We start from the raw sequence: 16,922 nt of genomic DNA, 5'->3' as shown, positions 1-16,922 counted from the left end.
ATCAAATTATTATATTTTTCTGAATCCAGAAGCTACTTTATTGCCAATGATTCTCAACTAATTTTAAAATTGTCTTCTAAACGAAAGATGCTGTCTTAATTACTATTATTTTATTAATAATAATGAATATTTCTTTTTGAAGTTATGTATTTAATATTAACGCCATAAGTGGCTTAAGAAAATTAATAAACGGAATACTTTAATTAGTTAATTGTATATTTTTAATGCTTTAGATTTTCAACGTTCATTAGCTATACGCTCACACTTATACCGTGTGTTTATATTACCTTAACCTTCACTGTTGTAATCTAGTCCTACTTCAAGTTTTATTAAATATGTTTTATCTTTGTGTTTTACGTTGCTGTGTTTTGTGTCCCATAACTTTTTAATGGATATTGTTCTAATCTACGAATAAATTTCAAAAATGGTTTTGAAAATGTGTTCTAGTTTCATAAATAGATTGTAAGGAATTCTTCATAATGAAACCTCCCCTTCAAGATTCTATGGAATTGAAAAGAAAAAAATAGAAACCATCAAATGAATTTTCCTAACGTTTTTAATCCATTATGTCACTGCCCAGAACTCGTTCTTTATTAAATAGTACTTCAAATGTCAACAATTCTCCGAAAGAGGGCTTTATGGAAAGTCCTGAAAATTCTAGTGATTTGGTGCCATTAAAGTCCAGTACCTTGGATGAAATTTCACAGCTTAATCATCACATTGTCAATGGTTCTGCTTCCAAGAGCGGAAACAATTTTTCAAGTAGTACACCAAATTCTGTCCTCTCTGATCTCAATACACTTAATCTCCCTTCAGTTAAAAATGGCACTAATAAACATACTATTAGAGGACCCATCACTGCTAAGGATGCTCTAGCTCATTTTAGTAATTTATTGACGAATTATGAACACCTTGAAATCACATCATACCCAGAAATATATTTTATGGGACATCGAGCAAAAAAGATTCAAGGTGTTATTGGTGGGCCTAATAATGGAAACTATGACAATGATCAGGGATCCTATATTCATGTTGTTCATGACCATGTTGCTTATAGATATGAAGTTTTAAAGGTTATTGGTAAAGGGAGTTTTGGACAAGTCGTTCAAGCATACGATCACAAAACTCATGAGTATTGTGCTCTTAAGATGGTCAGAAATGAAAAGAGGTTCCATCGACAAGCACAGGAAGAAATAAGAATTTTGGAACACTTAAGAAAACAAGACAAAGAAAACACAATGAATATAATTCATATGTTCGATAACTTTGTGTTTAGGAATCATATTTGTATTACTTTTGAGTTACTTTCAATAAATCTTTATGAACTCATAAAGAAAAATAAATTCCAAGGATTCAGTCTACAATTAGTACGCAGATTTTCTCATTCTTTGCTGCAATGTTTAGATGCTCTTTATAGGAATAAAATTATTCATTGTGACATGAAACCTGAGAATGTTTTGATAAAGCAACCAGGGCGAAGTGGAATAAAGGTATGTTCCTGTCAAAATTTATGTTCATATTTAGTAATTGTTAGCTTTTTTTTTAAGTTGTAATATTAAAATCTTTTAATTCCTGAAATTTATATACATATATACACACACACACACACACACACACACACATACATATACATACACACACACATATATATGCATACGTCCATGCATACATACATACATACATACGTCCATCGTCCATGCATACATACATACATTGTTATTCAGGTAATAATTTACTTCTAAATATAGTGTTATCTATAAGAGATTTTTTTTCATTCAATTAAAAACTCACTCTATTACATCTCATGGTTGTAAGTGTATCATAATTTTTAATTTTACATATCATAAAATATACAGGATAATATTCGACCACCAAAACTGGACATCCTCTTGCATTTTATATTGAACTATTTCACCTACTGTAACACCTATGTGCTGTTTATTTTGAATATGGAGCAAATCTATTGTGAGAAAAATGAAGATAATGATAACTATAGATAAAACTTAATATGATCTTTCTATCCATAAAGAATTCATTGTCAAAATAATTCAGATTCCTAATATCTAGAAGTATAAGTTTTAGCCATTAATGGTACTGTCTCAAATGTTTATTTTGAAAGTAGTGTTAGTTCATCTTAGGTTGAAATTATTTTTAACTAAGTATATATTTTGGTAGAATTTAACTTTGGTTTTTGTATTGTCCAACCAATGTGTTGATTTTACATCTTGTTTGAAATGTAGGATGTTTCTATCTATATGTCCTTGATATTAGTAGTCTATGATATTGTATTTGGTTTCATAAATAGTAATAAGTATATTATAATTTTTGAGAGCAGCTCAGTAAGTAAGGCATTGTGCTACTTACTCTAAGGATCAGGGTTCGAATCCGGCTGTGACAGATAGTTATTTATTCTGCGACCATAGCTATGAGTCAACCCTGTGGGTTCGGGGTGCTCTCCGGATTCCACTGAGCCTTATTAAGTGGGTTCCCTTAATTAGAGAAAAATCTGGCGGTTGAGCGTGATCATGAACAAATCACACCTCCTTGTTCCGAAGAAACAGTACTTCCATACAAAGAACTAAATCACTGAACCTTCATGGGTTGTAGCTGTACAGATTATATTAATAATTATAATAATTAATAAGCTCAATAATTTTAGGGTTTCGATAATTATATGGTTACTTCCAACCTCAGAAAATTTTTAGTACTATTTTCAACATTATGAACAATTGTTAATTGTTTCTCTTGTCAGTTGTGAGTTGAGTTATAATTCAGTTTCTACTAAATATTCAACAAGTCAACATTGTGTTGTTTTAGGCTTGGTGCACAAAACCTCTTAACAGTTTCACCCTTATTTGAAAATCGATAACAGTTTATTTTATAATAATGGCTCAACAATTTTAACAGATGTTATAACTCTGATGCACATGAAAGTGAATTTGGTAGGTAGCAAAAATGTATTAAAAATACTTTTCTGGGTAATAATGTCACTCCAATAAAACTCCTATTTACTAGTAATTTTATTATTTTTGTAGAAATAAAAGCCATGAGAATCAGTACTAAAAGAAGAATCTTGAAATCAGGATCTGAATATAAAGATAATTCAGACCAAAATGATTCAAAAATATTCAGAAAAAGAAGAAGAGTAGAACTATTGAGTTCGGCATCAGATGAAGATGAATATCATGTTTCACAGAAACACAAAGAAGAAAATAAGGTTATCTTTGTCCAAAAATTAAATCAAAATTGTTTAAAAAATATTACACAAAATTAGTTTAAACTATTCCTTATAAAAAATTCAGCAATAAAGACTGCCAATGCTCAAGGGTGTGTTGAAAACTTATATTATGAAATAATAGAATTACAATTATAATCGATTTCTGATCCTTTTAGATTTCAATAAGGAAAATTGATTTCTATATGCAACTACTTAACATAATGTAAATAGACTAAACAAAGAAGGTGTCCACGAAGTTTTAAATTAATTGGCAACAAATTTTAGTTTTTGAATTTATTGAGTGCAAATCATTGAAATATTTTACAAAGCATGACATTCTTTCTTTAATCTTTTAATATATCTAAAAGCTCTAAATACTGGAGTTCTCGAAAAGATTTACATTGCCAGATCGAAGGATTTTTCCTAGAAAACTAGTGAAAAAAAAAAGGTGACTAATGTAAATGACCTCATTAAAAGTTTTCCTCAGTTAGACAGTTATACTAGAAATCACAACAAAAAGAAAAAATGTTTAAGATCTAAACTAAATCCATCAAAAATATATAATTTGTAGGTGGATAAATGCGTACTGAACAATTGATTCTATGTAGATGTGTGGATTTACAGGAATATTTATAAACAAAATTCATTTTACATTTCCACCTTCCACGAAAAAAATACCTGCCAAAAATTTGATATGCTTAACATGAAATATCTTGTAATATCTGGCAGATCAACATGAAATTCACGTGATAACTGCCGAATTGGCTAGAAATTCCTTCTAAGAAGACAGAGATTTTATTTAATTTTTCTTTATTTACATCCCTGATTATTATGAAGTAACATGATATTGTTGAAAACATAATAAATTTAGAGTACATTAAACATGAAATGGAACACAAACCTTTTTTCCAACCCAACCTTTGGTGGAAACAGTTTTAAAAAGAAAAAGTATCAATGAAAAACTGAATTGATTTACATAGAATGCACCATAGAAATTGTTCTAAAAATTTCAATAGAACAACATGCTGAATTTAAAATTATCATATATCCCCAAAACGAGGAAGATAAGCTAATTTTGGAATTATAAAATTACCTTCTTTGTATGAAAAAAGTAGTTACATCTGACAGATAGTAGGACATGATGGATTTATTCCCATATATACCTCTTGTTCATCATGAATATTTTAAATTATTAAATCCTAAATAAAATTCAATATAAAGTAAATTTTATATATATACAGTAAGTGGTAATGTAAATGTATAACTTTATTTAAATTCTTAATGAAAATTAATTGTTTTAGTTTTTTATATTTTCTACTGTAATATTTAAAAACGTTTTTTTTGTTATATTTTTATTTTTGTCAAATGAATAAATATTTATATACAATTGAACAGTACTTTGTTTTTATTATAAAACAATCTTCAACTGAAATATTATCTGTCTAATTAATAATTACAATAATTCATTGATTTGGAAAGTGAGACAAGTCCATTCAGGTATAATAAAACCTTTTTTTTAATCAGCTCAGTAAACACTATTGGATAATAAAATTACATTATATAATTCCACAAAATATGTTTATTAGTGCTTACCAATATTTTAAAATTTATTGAAATGCAAACCTTTAAGCATCTTTCAATATCCAAAAATGAACTTACCCTCTTTCAAAATAAGGGGTTCATATATTTATTTGTTTCTTTTACACATCCAATTCCACTTTTGTTTATATTATACTATTGCTTTCAACTTAGCTACATGAAATATTGTGATATCTTAGTTTACTCTATTTATTTGGATTCGGAACTCTTAACAGCTATTGTGATATTCATGATTGTTTAGAAATTCCCTGATGGACTGTTTGTACCATCTACCCTGGCTATGTTTGGTTTATTTATTTATTTTTTTGTATCTTGTGTTCTAAATGACTGACTACTTTCCTATTAAATTCATCATTTGACTCCCTTCTACATATATTAAAGCTCTGTTCTAATCTTGCTCTGGTTTTCAAGTATACAAGAAAAGAAGTAGAGAGAGAACTTATTATACACTGATTTATCTTAATAAGTTTTTTTGAATTTTTCCGGAGCAATGATATGAGTAATATGAAGGAAGGAAATAAACTTCAGTGTTTATATTAATTTTCATCAATTTTTTTTTCAATGTTCAGTTATGGAACCACTTGACTCACACTTCAGAGGGCTTTATTTATTCACCCAGCAGATGGTGAGACAAATCATGATTTAGGTGACTTAGGACCATTTCATGCTGAGGTCTTTCAGGCACTGACTTTAGCATTCTAGTGTTTCGAACCACAAGAAGAGTCAGATTACACCCAGTTACTGCATATTAAAAGAATTATAGACTTAGCTGCCATGAAGAGGAAGTGAATATTGATGTGAACTAATATTACTACTTTCTTTTGTATTACAACCTTGATATATCTTATTATGTATGTACTTGTTTTTACCAACGTTTTATTTTTTTAACTACAAATGTGGTTATTGTTTGGTATTTTCCTTTTTTCAAGTGAATTTTGATTATCCGAACTTTTAATAATCCAAACCACAGCTGACAACATTATCATCATATGAAGGCCATCCTTCCCGGCTTGACCTGCCCCACTAAGGCCCCCAGGGAGCGATGGTCCAATATCAGTCCAACACCAAACAGTGTTGAAATTTGAAAAAATTGACATAGAAGTCAATATGGTTACTTTTATGTGGTCAATTCTATCTTTTATATATATCCTGCAGTCATTTATTTTATTTTTAGTCCAAATTATCTTTTATTGATATGTATTTTGTTAGTATACATTCTTATATAAAGCATATTGTAAGCCTTTCCCTGGTAAACCTATCCACTTGGCTGTGAACAATTTATTTTTAACCCTTTAGAGGTTATAAGCCATATGCGGAATGAATTATTTTTACTATGATATTTGTTCTAATAACCAGAAATGGCTGTTGAAATATGTATAAAAAAAAATTTCCACACTTGAAAAAGTAGGTGGTACAAACATTACCAGTGCTTGATTAGGTTTCAAATTTCATTTAATTTTTTTCCCAATTTGTCTTTTTATTAGATAAAATGTGTATATTTTGTCAGCTATATTTTAACTGTATTTTATTCATAAAAAATAGTGTCAGAAATAGGCATATTTTGATGAACAAAAGACATGTAACAGGCGGGCTGAAAAGTTCATAGGCTGACACATGCATGGCGCTACTTATATTAAATCCATATGATTTTTAGTTAGCTCTAACCTTCAAAAGATACGTGTATAAATTTGACAGCTGTTGGACTGTTAGTTTGTGCAATATAGCATTTTCAGTTTGAAAAAAAAATGGATAAAAAGGTATTTTGTGTGTTAATAAAGCATTGCTTTTTGGCGAAAAAAAATACTGTTGAAGCCTAGGCGTGGGTTGATAAACATTATTTGGACTCTGCACCAAGAAAATCAACTATTGAGAAGTGGTTTGCTAAGTTTAAATGTGGCAAAATGAGCACTGAGGACAATGCACACAGTTGATGCCCCAAAGAGGCTTTTACCGACCAAAACATCAACACAAATTTTATTTATCAACACCTTTAAAATTTATTAATGTAATGATTATTGATTGAAATACACACAGTGCTGTCTTTAACCAAGTGGGAGTCCTGGGTACTTTTAAAAATGGAGACTCCCCAGTTTAGAATATTGTAGGTATATCAAAAGGAATGTTGTAGGAAACTTACTAGTTAAAATCATTATTTTATATAATATTTAGAAGGTAACAAATAGTTTTAAAAAATAAATTATTAATTATTATTTTTGAATTATTTGATCTGATCTCAAAATTTTAATTTTGTAAAAATTATTGTATTATTATAAAATGGATTGTTTTAATAGTAAATTGAATTAAAAAATACTAAGAATTAATTTTAACTTATTTATTTGAAATTGTATCTTTTAAAACATGAAAATGGGCAAACTGCCTGAAACATTCAAATGTTAAAATAAAGTAATGAAGTGGTAATAAAGAGTTAATTTCTTTCGAAAACAAAATAATACAGAGAGCTAATATATCCTTTTGAAAGGAATAACTTGAAACTTATAGCTAAATAATTCAATATTCAATTGAATTTGTCAATAATGTATAATACCTGAATGTTTATATTTTTTTATAGCTATTAATGAGATTTAACTTATTTCCAGTATTTTTTGGGGCTTTTTAATTTGCTTAATGCACCCAAAGTACAAAAATTTGGTTCTCAAGTTATTTTCATAAGTGATGTTATTATGCAATAAAATTTAATTTGTCACAAAGATTATTTTCTTTTGAAAAATTGCTCAACTGATTGTCCATTTTCCTCTCGAAGAGGGGTGGCAAAAAGTCTTGGACCTTGAGACACCCAAACTGTAAGTCTGGTCCTGTATGTAACCTCAACCGACCTGATACCAGATATGCATAAACATGATTAAACGTGTTCTGAGGTAAGGGGAAAGAAATTGTATTGGTAGTTATGAGCATATTGTCCTTCCTATAAATTAGACACTGGGAGCTAATAGGTTAATAATTATACAAATAGGCAGTCGCATTTCTTTGACATTATATCAAACTAACAAGATGGAAATGAATTACAGTACCGTTAGTTGAAAAAGTAGGAAGGAAACAAGATACTACTGCCCAGATTGTGTCGTCGGCTTGTGTATCCCGTGTTTTAAAATCTATCATACACAGACTAATTACTAACAAGGTACATATAAAATATTTTTTTACATTTTTTATTACATGCCAAAGTATTTCAGAACATGAAAAAAACTTGGCATTTTTTGGACCAGAATTCGTAATTTTACTACACTGTGAAAGGATTAAGGAAAGTTAAAATCTAAAATGTTTGGGTTAAAACCCCACTTAACTCTGGATAATTTTATTAGCAGTTTTTTCTTGATTGATATCATTGACTGTTCAATAGATTCAACCCGGAAGATTAGGATTCCTGTCTTTATTGGCCTAAGCTGGAAAACAGTATAAAGTTGAATCAAATATAGAGTCTTATAAAGAGTCTATTTATTTATTTTTTTGCGGCCCACTAAAGACAATTTATGGATCTTCTCTGGTAGCAGCCTTATGTAGTTCAAGTAATGCCAGGGAGACCACACTATAGTTACACCTGGTTTGAATAATACTTATTGATAATATTGTTTGGGTTAGTGTGAGTAACCTCCCAGAAGGTGTGTGAAAGTCATTGTGTTTTATACCTAACTTTTTCAATTTCTTTCTTTACTCTTTTGTTTTACGTGGTGTCGAAGCATTTTATTTATTTTTTTACGTAATATTAAGCTTAATAAGCGAACAAGCTTTGTCCTAGATACTGTTAATTAAATGTTTATTTTATAAGTGTAAGAGTTCAATAAATTGTGTTAAGGACATAATGTTGCTTTTTATTCTATTACAATTGTTGATAAAAACACTTGAGTGGTGACCCTGAATGGCGAGTTCAAGCAGGATATATTGAATATTCCATGTTTGCAGAGTTCTTTATCTTACCTTGAAAACTTTTTCTAATAGCGAATAGAGTAGTCTTTGAAGAAATTTGCTTACATGGAGCTGTAGAATTAGCTAAAACTAGGAATCGGCTTGGTAAAGTATAACTAAAACTGTTATTCACACATGCTTAAAATAATACTTCAACATTAGTCTCAATATTAAGTTTATATTATCACTTTTTGTTATTTTTTAAATGCCATATAACTAAAACTGTAATTCACACATGCTTAAAATAATACTTCAACATTAGTCTCAGTATTATGTTTATTTATAATTATATTATAAATTATAATATATATAGTTAATATAGTAGTAAACTATATATAATATAGTTTATTATAGTATCAGTATTATGTTTTGTTATTTTTTAAATGCCATACAACAAGTTGGGAGTAACGGTGGATAAAGACATTCCACAAGCTGCAGGCTTTACTCCTTCAATTAGGATGACTTCTATTTGACGGGCAGAATTATAACTTTAGTTTTGCTCTACAGACGCACCTAATTGTGTTGAAAAGCTGGACCAAACTTCTCTCTACCGTCCTTCTTGGATTAAGAGCACCCATTTGAGATGACAATAGTTGTAGCTCTGCAGGGGGGGAGTCATGAGCAACCTATCCAACTCCCAGGATAAATGTTGAAGGCTTATAAACGAGAAGAAGATATTGATGAGTTCCTACTAAAACTTAAGAACCACACCAATGCCCTATGACTGGCACTTTATCATATACACCTAGATTTTTATTAATAAGAATCTCTGAAGGTGCACTCACATCTTCCCTCAAGACAATGCAGATTACCAGCCTCTAACACTCCAATATACTGGACCTCACCTTGTCCTCATGCATCAGGAAAAACTTTTGAGATGGAGTCAAAAATTCCTGCCATTTCTCAATTATGAGATATTATCTGAGCATCAGATATAGCTAAAAATCATACCGATAAATGCTATAATTTTTTAATTAAAATATTTACCCAGCTACAGAATATGTTATGGTTTACTGATATACCAAGTGACTGGAAGCAGAATAAGTATAAGATATTTCTATAGAGGTGTTCTTCGTACACACAGTAATCTTCGGGGAATGGGTTAGCTGTTTTCGCATACTATCCTGAATAGCTAGGGATTAAGGAAGACAATTTGAGAGCAAACTTTTCACTCTGAGGCAGCTAATACATTTTTTGGTAACCAAACCACCACTTTTAGCTGCCATGGCTTTGTTAAAAAAGTGGCATTCAAATCTTAAAACTGCACTCCTAGCATACCTTATTGAGTCAATCAAAGCTGGATCAAATTTCTCTCCACCATTCTTCTTGGATTAAGAGAGCCAATTCATAATGACAACGGTTGTAGTTCTGCTAAGATGACTCCTGGGAGAAAAGTTGAAGCCTTCTGTTTGTGTTTGTGTGAGAGTAACTTAGAGAACTTATTTCAATTAATTAAATTATCTGATTTACTTTATTTCTTAGTCCTGCTCATAACAGTCAGAATAAGCTTTATTACACTGTTTTACTTGTATCTTAGAGTTTTTTTATCTGCTACTTCTCCGCAACATTTACTTCATACTTACCTTACTGAATGATTTATAATGAATTTATTTCAAGTTCCGTTGACAATGCTGTATAGAGAGGATGATTTCATAGCTAGAAATGTAGGAATAATGATATTGAGTTTTTGAACAGGCTTCAGTTTGTGATTAGTTATTGAAATTATTATTAAGGTTGTAAGCTGACTTACGGAAAGAAACAAACAAATTTTTTTTTGTTACAGGTTATAGATTTTGGTTCTAGCTGTTATGCGAATCAGCGAATCTACACATATATCCAATCAAGATTTTATAGAGCCCCCGAAGTTATTCTTGGAGCACGCTATGGCATGCCCATTGACATGTGGAGTTTAGGCTGTATACTAGCTGAACTGCTTACTGGATTTCCCTTGTTACCAGGAGAAGATGAAGCAGATCAACTTGCTTGTATTATAGAGTTATTAGGAATGCCTCCTAGGAAACTACTGGAATCATCTAAAAGAGCTAAAAACTTTATAAGTTCTAAAGGTTATCCACGATATTGTAAGACAATTACACTCCCTGATGGAAGCGTAATGTTAACCGGTGGTATATCTAGGAGAGGTAAACACCGTGGTCCACCAGGCTCAGTTCAACTCAGGCAAGCGCTGAAAGGCTGTGATGATCCACTTTTTATAGATTTTGTTAGGCGCTGTTTGGACTGGGATCCTGAGACAAGAATGACTCCAGCTTCAGCACTGAGACATGGCTGGCTTCGTCGGCGCCTTCCAAGATTACCAACACCTGATTCTCACTCTGTAGGTGTTAGAACACCCACGTGTTCAAGTAATCCTTCCACCAATGCTAATACTAATACCTTAGGAGCTACTAATAAATTTAGAGTTCAATTATCTGATGATAGGGCAAGTACAATTCATTCACGGCATACTAATGTTCCTAGTAAACTACCACAAATTTCCAGTACTTCAATAAACATGACATAACATTTAGAATTTGTAAAGTTTAGTTTTACGTTAAATGATAACCATTTGGATTCTGTTGCAACTACAGCTTAAACAGATTTTTAAAAATCATGTATACTTAATTTTGCTTGATTTTTTTTTTTTTTTTTTTTGTTAACTGACAAAATTACATTGTGAAAAAAAACATACATTTTTAAAAGCAAATTTTTTTTTTTTAATTGAAGTAAAAACTTTTACTTAATGGAAGATTATTAGTTGAGCTTATGTAATTTATTGTAGTAAGATGATCCAAGTGGAGGCCATAGAAGGTATACAAATTAGCAGAAAACACTAATTCATAGTAACATAATTACAGAGTTATAATAGTGTTTATGTATGTATAAATAGTGTCTTCTGTTATTTTGTATACCTTTTTCTGACCATCTCCCGGACCATCTTCCTACTATTATTTTACTTAAATTAACTGTTTTCAATAGTATATTATCTCCCTTGTGAGGAAAGAAAGAAACTTTAACAAAAGCTTTTATCTTTTACATTCATATTTATAATACACTGTGTATTATATCATTAATTCTCAATTCATCAGTAAACATAGTAAATATTTTATTAATATTTATTGTTAAAGATTTAAGGTTATTTGCATCGATTTATTTTTTTTTTTTTTTTTTAATTTTATAAATAATGACTGCTTATTGAAAATCACCTGGTGAGCATGTCTACAAATTTAATACTATGGTAAATATTTATAAATGTTAATATATTTATGATAGTGTGAGTGCATTTTTTACAAATTAAATAAATTAAAGTTTTAATTTAATCAATACTATACTATAAAGTGTTTATTTAATACTTGTAAAAGTAACTAAATTTTATCCAAGAAACTTGCTGAAAATATTTTGTTGAGTATTTGTGAAAAATTTTAAGAAGTCCTCCTTATCTTTTTTACATTTATGTGTTTGTCATTCTATACATTTCAATTATGATGTATGTATTACCAATGCTTAACTGTTAAATTTGTGTACCTTTAATTTGTTTTGGTTCAGGCTCTTAATACAAAATTAATTAATGTAACAAAAACATTGTAACTTAGTCTTTGATGTCTTGTTAGTTTTATTTTTTCCAGAAAAGATAAAATATTGGGTGAATCTCTCTCTCTCTCTCTCTCTGAATTTTTTATGTAGTGATTGGTAATATCAAATTAACTCCTTATGTGATTATCCTCTTGTCTCTTGAGAGTAAGTACTTAGTTTTAGAAAACCAATTTTATTCCTTAATACTGTTTATCTAACCCAAAGCAAAACCAGAATTCTACTTGTATTGGATTTTCAGGGATTGCAAGGCCTGCATTATGCACTTAGGGTGTCTACCCTACCTGAAAAAGTCTGGGAATTTCACCAGCTATGGAATGAGAGTACGAGTTTGCTGTCGTGAATTATAATTATAATTTGTCACAATGAGTTTACTTAATGGTGATATATATGATACACAAGTATACATATATCACTTCAAACATATTATGGCATGTTTATTGATTGTTTGTAATAAACAATAATCAGTATTGTTATAAGAGCTCATAGAAATGTGTTCCTGTATTTTAAACTAGCATATAAAGTAGTTGTCTTTGTTGTTTATTACCTCATAATATTTTAGAAGTAGAAATATTAATTGAACTGAATTTATACTCACACATGTATATATAGGTATATATCATATCTTATAATAATTTCAACGACTTGGAAAAGTCATTGAATAGCATGAAAAGATTTTGGTAGACACCCTGTGTATTTAATTCAGGTTTTAGATCTGTTTTGCTAAGTTTTTGACTGGAATAAAAGCATTTACAATGAAATAATTTAAGAAGTTCCAATTTTTTGTTTTATTTATCAAAACAGTATGAAACTTTGCCTTTTTGATTGGACCTGTTAATACCATTATATATAGTCCTGAATTTATTTAATGATATAGAGTTTAATTTAAATATTCTAATAAATATATTAAAACATTTTAAAAAAGCCTAACCTATGGTTATTTATTTTTTTGATTGGGAGTAATTCTACATGATCAAATCTTGATGTATAATGTTGCAAAATTTATGTATTAATTCTTTTTTTGTATCTTACCCTTATACTTCATGATAAATTTCAAATCTTAATGCATTAAGTAAGAAAATAATAACTTTTTTTGGAAGGTATAAAATTATTTTTACGAGTTTATGGGTTCACTTAAAACTCTTTGATTATAGATTTAAATTAAATATTTATTTAATGTTTTCAATATCCAGAATACAATTTGTTGTTAATTAACGTATGTATCTTACAATGACCAAGAGACTCTGTAAACAAGAAATCTTAATTTTTTAATTAAAAATTATCATTTACTACTTATACAGTGTGTCCCACAATACATGTTCACCCATCTACAATTTTAAAATTTAAATTTGACTTTTGCTGAGTCTTAACAGTGGCATATAATTTATCCTGTTAAGGTATTATTAATTTCCTATCTTTCCAGTTCACCTAACTTTGGAATGAAATGGGGTACTCACATTTGGCACTTTTTTGATCTGATGCCTGAAGGGCTTAAATCACAAAAAAATGAGCACAATTTTTATGATCTTGATAATTTGTGTGGAAAATTGAATAAACCTAAAAAACAAAATCATATTAAAATTCAATTTCCCATAAGAAACCATCATCATAATTCAAATTTCCTCAATCGGCTGAGAAACCTAAAATGGCTGTCTTGATGATGCCACATAAATGAATGCCTCAGTTATAATAATGAATTCTCAAGAAAAATTGAATTTAGGAACCATTTTGTGTTTCAGGTTTGTTCAATTTTCCGCAACATTTACGCAAATCATTAAAATCAATATAAAATTGTTTGTGCTCTTTTGGTGATTTATTCCTTCTGGATGCCTGATATTAATTAGTCTTGAAATCTAATTTACAATCATACTATTAAAAAATAAAAATTACCCCCATCCCTTTGGAAATTCTAGAGTTAAGTGTGCTGGAGAAGAACTGAAGGTTAGAAAATTAACAATACACTCAGAAGATTGACCACATGCCACAGTTATGTCCCAGCAATAATCAAATTAAAATTGTAGAGGTTAGTAGGGTGAACGTGAATTGTGGGACATCCTGTATATCAATGTTAGAGAGAAATATTTAATACTAGGTATTAAATATTTTAACTAAAAATTAACTGATTTTATCTTTTCTTAATTTAGTTTTGTAATATTGATTTCTTACTGCCTTTGTTATGTTCCAGTTTGTTTTCTTGCTGTTTATCATATAATTATTTACAAAATTACTTTTGTTTTATTATAAGAAATAAGGAAGAGTGTATTTGTACTTGAATACTACTCAATGTTTTTTCTGCTGTTGCGGAAGAAATTTAGGTATTTAAACTTGAATATTAGACCTACTAAACTATATTTCTGTTCTTGTGGGTTATTATACAACACCGTAAACTGAGCTATGTTGAGACCTAACCTCCCCTGACAAGGATCCGTTGGGGGCTTGTCCAAGTCTTTTGACTGAGTTGAAGTCAACACAGCTATGACCCATTTAAAGGAGTAATAATAAGGAAGCTTATACTCTACATACAACTACAGATATAAAGTTTGGCAGGTCTAATACAGAAGTACTGAAATTTTACTTTTACTTTTGGAAATTTTAAAGTTGTTTTGAATTATTTATACTAAGATAGTTCATGTAAGTGATGTACAAATTGCAAAAACACCATTAATTGTTTTTACAATGTAATAATACTGTGTTTTAACTAAATATTATCTTGATCTTTAGAGTTGAATTAGCGCTTAATATGGCTCAAAGTTACAAATCAAATTATTCTAAATAATTAGTCAGTACTCATAGGATTTTTCTTTTTGTTTCTTCTAGAGGACCATTTAGATCAATAAAGTTGAGGAAAAATGTTTTTCAATGGAAGTTCCAATATATTGATCTATACAATACATAATGTTTATATATTTAAGAACACGTAGCAAGGTTTAAGTAAATGTGTATTAATAGTTTTAGATAAAGTATAGTTAAATGTAGTGAAATTTTTTTTCTTTTTTTTTTTGAGTGACTTGCATTTAAATTCAATACATATATAAAAACAATATTTAAAGTTCATCAAGCATGTGACTTTTTCTTTTATAGGTTATTTTAAATGATAAAAATATTTATATAGATTTCATAATTTGTGCAATAAATAAATATTTCAAAATGGTTTCTACTTATGATTAAGAATTAGTTAAACATATATAAGTATGTAATTTTTAATTATTTATTTATTATCTTTTATTAAGTAACAATATTTTTGGAATGAAACGGCCAAGTTGGGAATAAGGATTGCTAAGAAATTTAATATTTTCTCTTATTGTTTTGATAATTTTTATTTATCAATACCATAACACCATTTATATGAAAGTAGTAAACTGTTATGTATTTCTAAAATAATGTAATATTTGTTACTGAAGTCTATTATATTAATAGATTCAATTAGTTCAGCTGAGTTTTTTAATTTAATAAGTTAAAAAAATTGACCAAGGATTATCAATCACAAAATGTGGTGATTATTTTTAATTTGAAATTAATGAATTTAAAAACTTCAATACTCACTATTGTATGCTATAAATGATGTTATCATACATTTCATGTTAAATTACAAACAATAATACTATTAACACAAAATATTGGAAAATCACAATACAATCATTATAAGAATTGATATGTTTTTGTTTATAAGGACTATTATTCCGCCTATGTACTTTATTTTTTGTATGAACTTTACTATGGTCATGCTTATTAGTTTTAAATACTGGTGATTTACTAAATGCTATTTTATATTATTAAGTTTTTTTGAAGGATTGATTCCCCAATAGGTAGGTACATACTCACTTTTCTTTTCTCAGGAATTACTATAGAATTTGATTTTGTTCATAATGGAGATGAAAAAATTACTTATGGATTTTCAAGTAACATTAGCGAAAATAACTTATTAACAATTTCAAGTTCATTAAAAAAAATAAAATAAATAATTGCAATATTTTATATTTTTAATTTACTAATTGCAAATTATTATAAGCATATGTTTAAATTTATAATTAAGTGCAATTTTTAATTATTTAATTTCATTCATGTTTGTTTATATTTTTAAATGTTTCAAAAAGTACAATTCCCTATAAATTGTTTAAAGTGCCCTTTGTCTTCATAATATCTTTCAGATTTTTCTGTAAGATAAAATATAATTGAAATAGTGTATGAATGTTGTAATTAAAGCAATAAACGTTTATAATTAGTTTCTAAGCAGTATATTTGAAATTTATTTTAATCAAAAGATTTCTTTAAGAAATGTGGGTAAAAATTTAATTATAAGATTGAATATGACTTTTATATAAATATTTTAGCTGAAAGCAAAATGTAATACCTTTTCTTAATTTTTTTTTATTGCAAAATTACAATTAAACAAAAATGATTTATTATCCAACTATTTCTCTATGTGAATGAAATCATAAGTGTTTCAAGAATTACTAATTCAATAACAAACTGATGTGTGATTTTTTTCTTTTTATATATGCTTATAAAAGAAATATATATACATACACACACTTTGTGAGTCTGTGTTTACACACTCAATCATGTGTATGTATGCATACATATGTAGGTCTTTATA

At 28.6% G+C, this 16,922-nt stretch overlaps 1 protein-coding gene across 1 annotated transcript; it reads left to right on the top strand.

Annotated features, from left to right (window-relative positions):
- Positions 1–292: 292 nt before the first annotated feature.
- Positions 293–16,916, top strand: LOC106690007 (dual specificity tyrosine-phosphorylation-regulated kinase 2). The gene is made up of 2 exons (XM_014435255.2): positions 293–1,490; positions 10,521–16,916. The coding sequence occupies exons 1-2, from the start codon at positions 567–569 to the stop codon at positions 11,256–11,258; spliced, it is 1,662 nt and encodes a 553-aa protein (XP_014290741.1). The 5' UTR covers positions 293–566; the 3' UTR covers positions 11,259–16,916.
- Positions 16,917–16,922: the final 6 nt, after the last annotated feature.

This window comes from Halyomorpha halys, unplaced genomic scaffold, assembly GCF_000696795.3.
Source record: "Halyomorpha halys isolate HHAL.00 unplaced genomic scaffold, Hhal_1.1 Scaffold1547.1, whole genome shotgun sequence".
Taxonomy (NCBI): Eukaryota; Metazoa; Arthropoda; class Insecta; order Hemiptera; family Pentatomidae; genus Halyomorpha; species Halyomorpha halys.
This window is presented reverse-complemented; position numbering and strand designations above follow the sequence as displayed.